The sequence below is a fragment of the Carassius auratus genome, chromosome 20 (assembly GCF_003368295.1).
Source record: "Carassius auratus strain Wakin chromosome 20, ASM336829v1, whole genome shotgun sequence".
Lineage (NCBI taxonomy): Eukaryota > Metazoa > Chordata > Actinopteri > Cypriniformes > Cyprinidae > Carassius > Carassius auratus.
The window spans coordinates 20,088,565-20,101,139 of record NC_039262.1 but is presented as its reverse complement, the minus strand read 5'-3'; the positions used below and the strand labels follow the sequence as shown (position 1 = coordinate 20,101,139).

Here is a 12,575-nt window from a genome sequence, read left to right as displayed (position 1 = left end):
TTGAGGACAACTGAGGTACTCATTATGCAACTATTGCAGAAGGTTCAGATGCTTGCTGATGCTTCAGAAGGAAAACCCGTGCCTTAATTGCAGGGGTGATATCTTTTGACCAGAATGAAGGTGTGCATTATTCTTATTTTGCCTAAATATCATATTTTTCATTTAGTACTGCCCTTCAGATGCTACAGAAGATAGTTACATGTTTCCCAGGAGACAAAAGAAGTTAAATTTACCCTGATCTTCAAATTTAAATGCAAATCTTAATGCATGGTTTTTCATTCTTGAACATCAGTGAACATCTGAACCTTCTGTAATAGTTGCATAATGAGTCCCTCAGTTGTCCTCAGTGTGAAAAGATGCATATCAAAATCATAAAGTTATTGTTGTAAAGGGTTCAAATACACAAAAATGCTGGAAAACCAAATAATTTGTGGGACCTTAAGAATTTTTTTCTGAAGAACAGCCAGCCAGTTTAACTGTTCATTACAAACAAGGGAATCATGAACAACTATCAAAAAAACACACAGCTGTAGATCATTCAGGTAACAACACAGTATTAAGAAACAAGGGCATGCAAACTTTTTAACGGGGTCATTTATATAAATTCAACTATTATTCTCTCTTGCGGACTATATGTATATTTAATGTGAAATATCTTATTCAGATCAGTACTAAATAAACAATAACATGCATTTTGTATGATCTTTCTTATTTTGGTAAAATATAAAACATTTTGCAGATTCTGAAAGGGGGGTGTACACTTTTGACCTCAACTGTATGCTGTTTGCTGTACATGTCTAATCTTCACTAATTTTATCCTTCCATGGCTTAGAAAATTATTTTGTATTCTTCATGTTGGTGATAAGAAATAGATGTGGAGTGGCAGCATGCCAGGAGAGATGCCCATGCTCACTGGTGCCACCTTAATGCTTTTATTCTCTCCTCTCTGCTGATGTTTTAGGGTGCTGCCCCTCCTCCATCCAGTCAAATTGTACGAGTCCAGTGTCTGTAAGCCTTACCTACTGTCTACCAGTGTCACATAGTCTCATTTGTGTTTGTAGCTATGTATGTACTGTATGTCAGAAAGACCGTATGCCTCTGAACACTGCAGAATCACGCCTTCCTCTTTCCCGCTTTATTTTCCACCCTTTATCTGGTGCTGCTGTCACATAAATCAAAGACATTCTGAGACTCAGAAATTCAGATTTTTATGACTCCTGCTAAAACACTCACCGAACGTTGTTGTACAGTGTGTTTTTCATGCACTACACTTCCCTAAAGACTCCTCAATCAGTGTATATACACAACAGTCCAAAACATGACTCATTTGACCTTTGAAAAGGTATTCTGAATCCTGATTTGCCCAGCGGTGTCTTTTAAATCCTAAACCACATTCTTAAAATCTTATTCTACTAATTACCTTCCCTTATCCTCCTATTCAACATTTTAATGTCTCTGATTCTCTGTACTGTAATTCTGTTCTTATAATGTGCTTTCTGTGAATGAACCTCCTTCCAGTTTGCAGTACACGAGTAAATCGAGTCGTGTAAATGTGGGTGCTAATGTTAAAAACAGGTTGTGATCCCAAACTTCTCTTTGATATAAGTCCAGTTGGCCTTTTTGTGTGTGTATATGTATGCATGTGTGTTGCAATTTCTGATTTTGAACAAAAGTGGTGCGTGCTGCAAATGTGAGGTTGGTACAGTCACAAAATAAAAACGTTTGTGTGTTTTATTGTTTTTTGGATGTTCAGTTGGAACAATAGGGGAAGAAAAATATACTGAATGAGTTTTATTGTATTTTCATTTATTGAATAGTTCAGACTAATTACTAAAAAACAGCAACTCATGATGTTGTTAAACTGAATGAATGATGCACAGGATAAAACTCTTTTTTAAAGTCATGATCCGCTTAAATCAGCCAGAAAATGACTCATATTTCCTACAGGATGTTTTGGACCTTTCCCCCTCCTCTCTTTGTCATCCTGACCTTCTGTTTCCTTGTCTTTCTTCACCCCATCCTTTCATCCCTCTATCCCTCCAATGCCCACTAGCTTTTATTGTTATTGCTTTAGTTCTATCTATCTATCTATCTATCTATCTATCTATCTATCTATCTATCTATCTATCTATCTATCTATCTATCTATCTATCTATCTATCTATCTATCTATCTATCTATCATTCTGTTGTTCTATCTATCATTATATCTATTGTTCTATCATTCTATCATGCTAATATAAATGCCAAGTGACTTTAGTAACTGGTTACAGATTTGACTGCTTCTTTAATTTCACCTTCATCTTTTTATCTCTTAGAGGACCAGAGAATCTCATCCTCTGCCTGTGTTTTTGAACCCAGACCTTTCACCTCTAACTTTTGCCCCTCAGGTGATTCGCAAGGGCTGGTTAACCATCACCAACATCAGTCTGATCAAAGGAGGGGCCAAGGAGTACTGGTTCATGCTCACAGCAGAGAGTCTGTCCTGGTTTAAAGATGATGAAGTGAGTAAATGAATAAGAAAATGTAATTCATTCATTTAACGATGATCATGGGAAAATGCATTTTTCAGTGCTCTGCCTAAAGTTCCCTGTCAGGTTGTGGTGGAATTCATTGGCCGTTCTCTGTGTCAGTCATACTGTGTGGCCTGTCAGTCGGGCTGCCATCTGTCTGCCTGTCTGTGCCTGCTGTACAGGTGCAGGAAGTTCTGCACAGCAAGTGTAGACAGGCAGACAGACAACGCTCTCAGTCAGTGGCAGCACAGCCTGCTCCTCCCGACCGGAAGCCGGAAGCAAAGCAGCTAGGGAGGACAAAAAAATAATGGGTTACTAATATACAAACATGCATGCCCTCTAAATGCGTTTCTATTCACATAATTGCATTTTCATGCTTCTCTCATTCCATTTATAATTTTCTTAAGATAAACCAATAATTGTTTGCTAAGATTTTAAATTGACACAGAAAATGCATAGTACTCAATGCATATAGTAATGTAAATGCCTTAGCTCATTGCAATATTAGAAAACTCTTATATTTCAATCTTTAATTTCTTCTTTTGTTGAATCCCTCTTTTCCTCCTTTGCTTCTTATATTACTTGCTCCCTTTTCCTGGTATACCCCCACCGTCTCTCACTGTCCACTGGGAATTAAGGCATTTGGTCTGGATCACCCTGACATAGCTGGAAGCCCCCCAAGTCAAACTAACACACAAACACACACACACACACACACACAGGCACACATGGATATTGATATACACAGAATCTTAAACACACACAGACGTAGACACACTTATGCTTACCAGTCGTCCTGACTGCCAAATGCATGCGACTATATAAGCAAACATTAATTTTAATGAATACTGAAACTGAAAACCCGCCCGTGCACTTTAAACAGAGGAATTCGTATAAACAGTGGTATATTTTTTTGAAACTCACACATCTTCAGGCTCAAAATATTCAAATGCAAACACATCTAAACTCTGAATTATAAACTCTGTTGGTATTTAGATTAAAATGATGGCTTATTTTAAAATTAGCACCGAATTTAACATGAGTTTTTAAATATTAGAGGACTTCAGAAGTTGGCCGGCTTTACAGCTGTTCTGGCTTTACTCATGTTACACTGAATCCATTATTTCTTTTGAAAAAAATTAGCATGTGCATTATTTTTCTAGGATTTTCAATTCAAGAATTACATTTAAACTTGACATTCAATAAAAAAAATAAAAAAAATATTATATATATTTGACACTTTTTTCGATATATCCATCTCTTCTTGTGTCTATCTTCTTTACTTTCTCTTCATTTCATTCTTTCTCTGTGGTTGGCAGTCTCACTGGGGCCATACACATTCCTGGGTGGAAAATTGTAAGACTTTGTCCAAACACCATCCAGTCTCCTAGAGCCTGCTGAAAGAAAGAGAAGAGAGGAGAGAGGTATAGAGACAACCCCTCACCCATTTGGAGCAGATTACATCGCAATGTGCACATACACATTCTTCAAATCACTTCTTTACCCTTAAAAGCTTCAGTTGTACTTCGGTAAAAACTGGCATCAGATGTTCCCTTCCTTTCTTTAAATCCGTCTCCGTTCTGATGGCCTTCATAGGCCGAGACTGCTGGTTTGGGTTAATCAGCACCCAACATTAAACAGACACACATTCCTGCAATCTTCCATCTCTCTCTTTCTAAGAGGGAAAACAGATGACTTTCACCTTAATTGCTGTCTTTTCACCTCTTGTCTATGTTGTGCAAGTTAGCATGCATAAATGCAATGATTATGCTTAGATCTGGAAAATCACTTATCAAAACCTACGAAGGGCCTTCTGCACATCTCAAGACAGTTCAACGGAGAACTAGCCAGACACTTGGAGCTTTGATATAAACCATATGCGTGCACAGCCTAAGTACATACGTGTTTACGGTAATGACAACTAGAACAGTTTTAGCTAGATTTAGCCAGGTTTAGCTATACAAAATGTGACTGATGGGATGTATATGCTGCCTATCCAGTGGATGATCATCTAAATTCAAGCTGTCAATCGTCTTCTGTGTCATTACCGCCAACTTTGTGTCCACAGAGACATGCAGTATCAACACTGGTGTAGATAACAAACCAAACATAGCAGAGTCTGATTTTTCACCTGCAGTCGCTGAGTTTGTGTGTTTTTGCTGAAGTTTGCGTCGGTTCTCCAGCGATGTGAGTCCATGCACAGTCTAACCAATGTGCAGACTACTGTACACCAGTATGATCCTGAACAGGTAGTCTGAACACTGGGATGACAGAGCAGGAGATAGTTCCAACCCTCTCTCTCACTCTCTTTCTCTCTCTCTCTCTTTTCACCTCTTTTTCTTTATCTACTTCAAACACTCAGTCCAGCCCTGCTGGCCTCGACCTTCACAGGAGGCGGCAGAAGATGCAAAATAAACAGGACAGAAATAGACTCCATTGCTTCTATCTCATTCTCAGTTGGGATGACGCCGATGTAGAGGACGGAGAGAGGCACTCCAGACGTCCGTTTACCCGTTTTCGACTTTCTTGGTTCCGTCCCGTCCCAGGCTGCCGCTTTCCCACGTCGGTTTGCAGTATCCAGCCTTGACGTGGCACATTCGCTCCCACAGCCGCCTATCTGGCAGGACGTTCATTTAAGGCATAGCAAAAAAGAGGGAATGAAGAGTCAGAGAAGGAAGGAGAGATAGAGAGAGAGAGAGAAGAGAGGGAGGGACCCCACTGGCCATATAAGGATTGACGGGACCCTTGGGGAATAAACTTTTGGAGTGGTCCGTTGTTTCTCAATTCCTCTCTTTCTTTCGATCTTTTGGTCTGAATCTCTGCTGTCTTTCTCCCTCTGTCCTCTCTCGGTACTCCCAGCCATCCTACGGACTTCCCTGTCCCATCTCTTTCTCTCTCTCTCTCTCTCTCTCTCTCACTCGCTCTCTCTCACTCTCTCACTCTCTCACTAAAGCGGTACCAGATGTTGTATTCTTAACGCCAGCCTGTCATTTCTAACTTTTTTTTCAGCCTCTAAAAACTTAGGCAGGAAGTGGGCCCCTCTGGAATGAAAAAAGAGAGCAAGTTTTTGAGGGGAGCAAAAAAGGAGGGGTGCAAGGAGACAAGGAGGACAACGAGAGATAGTGTAGTAGTAGTTTAAAGGAATAGTTTCCCAAAAAGTAAAAAATCTGTTATTGTTTGCTTACCCTCATTCATACAAATGAATTGTACAAAATGAGGGTAATATAGAATTGTTGCACCACTCATTGATAATTCATAGTGATCAGGGCCTGTCAAGCACCACAAAGAAAAATAAAAGTGCTCCAAACAACTGCTCCATAAAAGTGTGCAATATTCAAAGTCTTATAAAAACAGTTAATACGTTTTTGTTGGAAGATGTATACTGTAAAGAAAGAAAAAAAAAAGAATATATATACATTTTAAAAAGTTATTATTCTTGTGATGCAAAGCTAAATTTTCAGCGTCATTACTCCAACCTTCAGTATCACATGGTCAGAAATCGTTCTGATTTAATGCTCAACTAACATTTCTGATCATGCTTATGTACAAACCGATTCCAAATTTCAAGTTGGGACACTGTACAAATTGTGAAATTGAGTAAAAAAGGAATGGAATAACTTACAAATCTCATAAACTTTTATTTTATTCACAATATAATTTAGATAACATTAAATGTTGAAAGTGACATTTTGAAATGGCATGCCAAATATTGGCTCATTTTGGATTTCATGAGAGCTACACATTCCAAAAAAGTTGGGACAGGAAGCAATAAGAGGCCGGAAAAGTTAAATGTACAGCTGGAGCACCAATTTGTAATTTATTAGGTCAATTGGCAACATGATTGGGTATAAAAAGAGCATCTCAGAGTGACAGTGTCTCTCAGAAGTCAAGATGGGCAGAGGATCACCAATTCCTCCAATGCTGCGGCAAAAAATAGTGGAGCAATATCAGAAACCAGTTTCTCAGAGAAAAAAATGTAAAGAATTTGAAGTTATCATCATCTACAGTGCATAATATCTTCCAAAGATTCAGAGAATCTGGAACAATCTCTGTGCGTAAGGGTCAAGGCCGGAAAACCATACTGGATGGCCATGATCTTCGGGCCCTTAGACTACACTGCATCACATACATGAATGCTACTGTATGGAAATCAATAACATTGGCTCAGGAATACTTCCAGAAAACATTTTCGTGAACACATTCCACTGTCCCATTCACCGTTTCTGGCTAAAACTCCATAGGTGCAGGCGTTTTCTCTGGGCCAAGGCTCATTTAAAATGGAATGTGGAAAACTGTTCTGTGGTCAGACAAATAAAAATTTGAAGTTCTTTTTAGAAAACTGGGACGCCATGTCATCCGGACTGAAGAGGACAAGGACAACCCAAGTTGTTATTAGCTCTCAGTTCAGAAGCCTGCATCTCTGATGGTATGGGGTTGCATGAGTGTGTGTGGCATGGGCAGCTTACACATCTGGAAAGGCACCATCAATGCTGAAAGGAATATCCAAGTTCTAGAACAACATATGCTCCCATCCAGACGTCGTCTCTTTCAGGGAAGAACTTTCACCCATAGAAAACTTTTGGCGCATCATAAAGAGGAAGATGCGACAAAGAAGACCTAAGATAGCTGAGCAACTAGAAGCCTGTATTAGACAAGAATGGGACAACATTCCTATTCCTAAACTTGAGCAACTTGTCTGCTCAGTCCCCAGACGTTTGCAGACTGTTATAAAAAGAAGAGGAGATGCCACACATTGGTAAACATGGCCTTGTCCCAACTTTTGTGCGATGTGTTGATGCCATGAAATTTAAAATCAACTTAGTTTTCCCATAAAATTATACATTTTCTCAGTTTAAACATTTGACATGTCATCTATGTTGTATTCTGAATAAAATATTGAAATTTGAAACTTCCACATCATTCGGGTTTGTAGAAAACGACATTTATTTGTATAATGTTACTTTTGATCAATTGTATTATTGCTGAATAAAAGTATACATTTATAAAATAAATCTGTCAACTGATAATGACTTAAATTTTAGTATGGTAAATTACTCACAGAAAGAAATCGTACTTCGTTTTAGAAGTCTTAAACTATTGTTTAAAAGAAAATGTAAAAAGAAAATGTAGTGCATGAAATGTATGGACCACTTTATTTAGTTTGTTCTTTTGTTGCCTGTCAATTCTTAGAAGGCATTTTTTTTTTTTTTTTTTACTGTTCTTTAAAATCTGAAAACAATTAGGTTTTGGAACATTGTTAGATGGCCTAGTTGATTTGCAGAAAATATTCCATTCCAAGAAAATTCCTATGCATGCACTCCGTCAGACTCAATCACCGATAGCAGCATCATTAGGATCTTTTTCCCATTCTGTTTTTCATTTTTCCTCTTTTTAGAGTGTTTCCCGCACACTTTCATCTCTAGTTCTTTTCTTTCTCTCCCACATCTCCGTTCCGTTATTTGCAATGTAATCCAAGCCATTTCCTGAGACCCCAGCCCCTCCTGTACAGACAGAGGGAGGAGAGAGGTGGAAGGGGGGGGGAGCTCTTTTTCTTTTCTCCTCTTTTTTTCAGATGAAATGTTGTGTTTTAGAGCCTTGGTCCAAATAATGACTTCCACATGTGGGCCCTCACTCTCTATCTCTCAATTCCTCATTCTTTTTCCTTCTTAATTTTTCAATCCTTTACTCAAAGAGTGAAAACTTGTGGCTTCTCTCATGTGCATGTTTTTTTGTTTTGTCCTGGGCCTCAAGCCATCCTGAGGATGATCACATGGATCTACAGTAGATTATTTTTTATTTCTATGCTCTTGGCTTTTTTCCTAATAGTTATATTCCCTAGTTCACACCATTTCAGAATTTCGGTTAAAGAGATAGTTCAGCTGAAAATGAAAATGAATGTCATTATTTAGTCATACTGATGTTGTTCAAAGCCTGTATAATTGTCTTTCTTCTGTGGAACACAAAAGGAGGAATGTGCTTGTCACTCTTTTCCATACAATTGCAATGATCTTGGGTTGAAGCTTTCAAGCCTAAAAACATGCAAAACACTTGAAGTTTCATAATAGTGCTCCATACAACTTGTGTGCTAGATTCCAAGTTTTCTGGAGCTACAGTGAAATCTAAACATCCAACCTTGTTCTCCTTTCCTCTTACAAATCAAGGCAAAAAAATCCATTTATGTTAAAGGTTCTTCATGGATCCATCAAAGCCACCAATGTGAAAAACATATGTATTTTTAAGACCATCTTCATGAGTTTATGAGAGATGTCTGATTTTTCTGATAGTTGTTTTGAATCAGATCTTTTCAATTAATTGGTTGATCTACTAAAGTTATCTGAATGATTTGTTCATGAATTGGACTGATCCAGTTCAGTGATTCATTGGATCACTAGATGGACCGATTATCCATAAATAATGACTTTGTGACAGTTTTGAAGATGTAAATCTCCAGTCCACATTCAGTGTAATTGAATGAAAAAGAACAACCATTACTGTCTTAATAATTTCTTCATTTGTGTCCCACAAAAGACAATGTCACAGCCTGACATAAGGGTAAATTAAGACAAAACTTATTTGGGACCCCAATTTTTTAAAAACTCTTAATACAGTTGGTTAACACTGTACTAAATCTTATCAGGATCTTTACTGGCTGTTTCTCTAAACTTTGCCATGTTTGAATGCTAAAAAGGAACCAAGGCATGCTGGTAGGTAGCTCAGTAAGACTGAAGATGTCCGTTGTCTGTCTCATTTTCAAGGAAAAAGAGAAGAAATACATGCTTCCTCTGGACAACCTGAAGGTGCGAGACATAGAAAAGGGCTTCATGTCCAGCAAGCATGTCTTTGCCATCTTTAACACAGAGCAGAGGTCAGTTATAGCACCTACATACACTACAAAAAAGAAAATGTATTTTCATATTATTTTTTTAATGAACTTTAAAATTATGGAAAGACCAAACACTCAGAGTACACGCCGTATGAAGTAGACTTAAATTGTAGACACAGCTATCAAAGAATTCAACTCCTCTGAGTGACCGGTGTGTGTGTGTGTGTGTGTGTGTGCTCTTGTTTTTGTGACATATATCAGGACACAACTTTGTATAATGACATGGGTATGAAACAAGTATTACAAGGAGAGGGTGACTTATGAGGACATAACCCATGTGCCCATTTTTCAAAATGCTTATAAATCATACAGAATTAGTTTTTTTTTTTGAGAAAGTAAAAATGCACAAAGTTTCCTGTGAGGATTAGGGTTAGGTGTAGGGTTGGTGTAGGGCCATAGTGTATACAGTTTGAATACTACAGTATTGTTTGAATTTACAGTATAAAAACCATTTTGCCTATGGGATGTCCCCACTTCTCACAAAAACAAACGTGTGTGTGTGTATGTGTGAGGGTGTGCGTTCTGCGATTAGCAGACAAGCAAGAAACAATCCAGTAAACTGTCTGCACATATTACAACCAAATTTCATGGCTTTATTGTCCCACTGGGCATTAAAAGGATCGACATATTGTAAAGAGCTATTAAAGGTTAGTTCACTCAAAAATGTAAATTAGCCCATGCAGTACTCACCCTCAAGGCATCCTAGGTGTATATTATTTCTTAGACTTACTTATTTCAGCTGAATTCAATTGGAGTTATATTGAAAAAAAAGTCTCGCTCTTCCAAGCTTTATAATGGCAATTTGTGGGAGTTTCTGTTCAACAGTCCAAAAGAAGTGCAATGAAGTGCGTCCATAGTGTACTTGAATAAAGGAATCCATGAATAAAGGAAGGTAGAGATTCGATGCTTTTTGTAAAAAAAAAAAAAAAAAAAAAAAATCCATATTTAAAGTGTAAAAAAACTTTTCTCTCACTTCCGCTAGCGGACATGCATGGAAGCCATTCCGGGTGGATAACATAGGACTTATGCATAGCGCATGTGCTGGTGATTTGTGATGAACATGGAAGCACAGAGAGAACAAAACAAAACACCAATCACAAATTAGAAGTACAAAACGAAGATTTAAGAAAAATGAAGAAAAATAAAAATGTCGAAGGATTTCGATATAAGCCCAGAGGAGAACGGTTTTTCTTTGCTAAAGTAAGGAAACTTTGCTTATTTGCTCTTGTAAACAAACTCACGAGACTAGCACATCTCAGAGGCACATGCACTATGCATAAGTCCTATGTGAAGAGCTTTGGGTGGATTCGTCTGAAAGAAGAAAGTCAAATACACCTAGGATGCTTTAGAGCAGGGGTTCCCAAACTTTTTAGCCCGCGACCCCATGATAAATGCGCTGCTGCCCCGCGACCCCCCCCCAAAAAAAAAACACCTCTCGTCGCGTGAAATGTACAGCAAATCGATTTTATGCCCAGTCTCAAAGCACACGAAGTTATATTTTATTGTTCTGCGTGCAAAATCAGTGTTACAATTCTGCATGAGCTGCTCGATATCCACCTGTTCTCTCTCGGAAAGTAACTGTGCAGCTATGTTGGGTTGAACTCGTTCATTATTCTGCCATCAGGAACCAGTTGAGTAAGTCTGAGCTGCTCACACCCGTGCGCGCACACACACACACACACACACACACACACACACACTCATGCTAATCCGCTAGATGTGTCACTTTATGCTTTCCATGGTGACGCGTCATTGCTTGTCACGTGACATACCGCAGCAACAACAGAGCTGAATGAATGATCTGCTTTTGTCATTTTTCCTTTTTTATTCAAAATATTAACAAATTTGTTAGATATGGCATGAAATAGCTGATATTCCGATTGTCAAATATGTGGAAGTGTTTTGTTGTTTAAACACCTTTATAACGATCGCGTTAGTTGAGCTGTATGCGCGATGGGCGCCGCCATCTTAGTTTGTGCCGCAGACGCAGTTCAGAGAATCAGATCTGTTGGATTTACAACACGTGAATTCATCCACTTCTCCCGAAATACATAAAAGTAAGTGGCTGGTGAATTGGGAGAATAATGGAGTAAACTTTAAAGTTACTTACACAATGTGTATCTGATAAGAATAAAATGTGTCTAATTATAATGAAAAAGATTATTATTGCCTCTTCCTTTGACATCAGTGTGTATTTTACAAACTCTAAATGTATTGTTTTTTCTAGTACTTATATGTCTGAAACCTAAAATAAACATTATGTGGTTGAAAACACTGAAAAGTTGTGATGACAGCTCTGAGCGCACTTGTCTCTGGCTCAGCGCCAGCCAACTCGCGAGAGCACATTTGAATTTCACGTCATGCACTGACCGGTGTGGTCGTACACTCCAGGGACTAGCCTAGACTGATCACACCGGTGTGATCGTACGTGCGATGCGAAAGAGTTAAATTAATTGAAACAAAAATATATAAAGCCTATATCGAAATCATCTCGCGACCCCTGCGCCGGGGTCCCGCGACCCACCGTGGGGTCGCGACCCCTACTTTGGGAACCACTGCTTTAGAGGATAGAGCTTGCATTTCAGCCAGGGTCTGATGGGCCCCAAATTTTTAATGCCCAGTGGGCTGGGCCTCGGGCCTGTTTTAGGCTTCTCCTAATTTTTATATTTTAGACATCCATCAATTAGTGCTGAAAAATAATTGCTGTGCTGGTGGATACAATACGAGATCTTGCTGCCATGACTGTCAAGAGCAACTCGACGGTGTGTAGTGTCCTGCAGCAGCAACAGCATGTGTGCAGTCAACGTTGCTGAAGAGTTGTGCATTTCAAATGCACGCAATAGGCTAAACTTGCCGCAAAGCCCCAGCAAAAGTAATTACCATAAATGTGTTAGGGGGAAATAGTAAGGAGATACTTTAATTATTTACTAATAAACTATTGTTTTCTGAGTCCTGAATCACCATCTCTTCATTAGACATGCCTTTAGAGAGAAGTGCATCTTTACAGATTATGATTATAATGAAAGAGTTTTTGTTTTTGATTTATTTCGATGAGTGCTAATTTAAGGCTTTCTATAGATATATTTATCATGTCTGTGAGGCATGTATTCACTGAGTTTTGATTCATTTTTGCGAAAAGCTTTTGTTCAAGACGAGACAGAAAGTGCATCATGTTTTCTTT

The 12,575-nt window shown here is 38.5% G+C and overlaps 1 protein-coding gene across 2 annotated transcripts in view; it reads left to right on the top strand.

Moving 5' to 3' along the window:
- The window catches only part of dnm3a (dynamin 3a), a 44,586-nt gene that overhangs the window by 13,956 nt on the left and 18,055 nt on the right, over positions 1-12,575 (top strand). The window contains exons 15-17 of one of the 2 annotated variants that reach the window (XM_026291389.1): positions 962-991; positions 2,389-2,502; positions 9,267-9,376. In XM_026291389.1, the coding sequence (XP_026147174.1) occupies positions 962-991; positions 2,389-2,502; positions 9,267-9,376 (254 nt within the window). The remainder of the gene's footprint in view (positions 1-961; positions 992-2,388; positions 2,503-9,266; positions 9,377-12,575) is intronic. The other variant, XM_026291390.1, reaches the window with a different exon arrangement.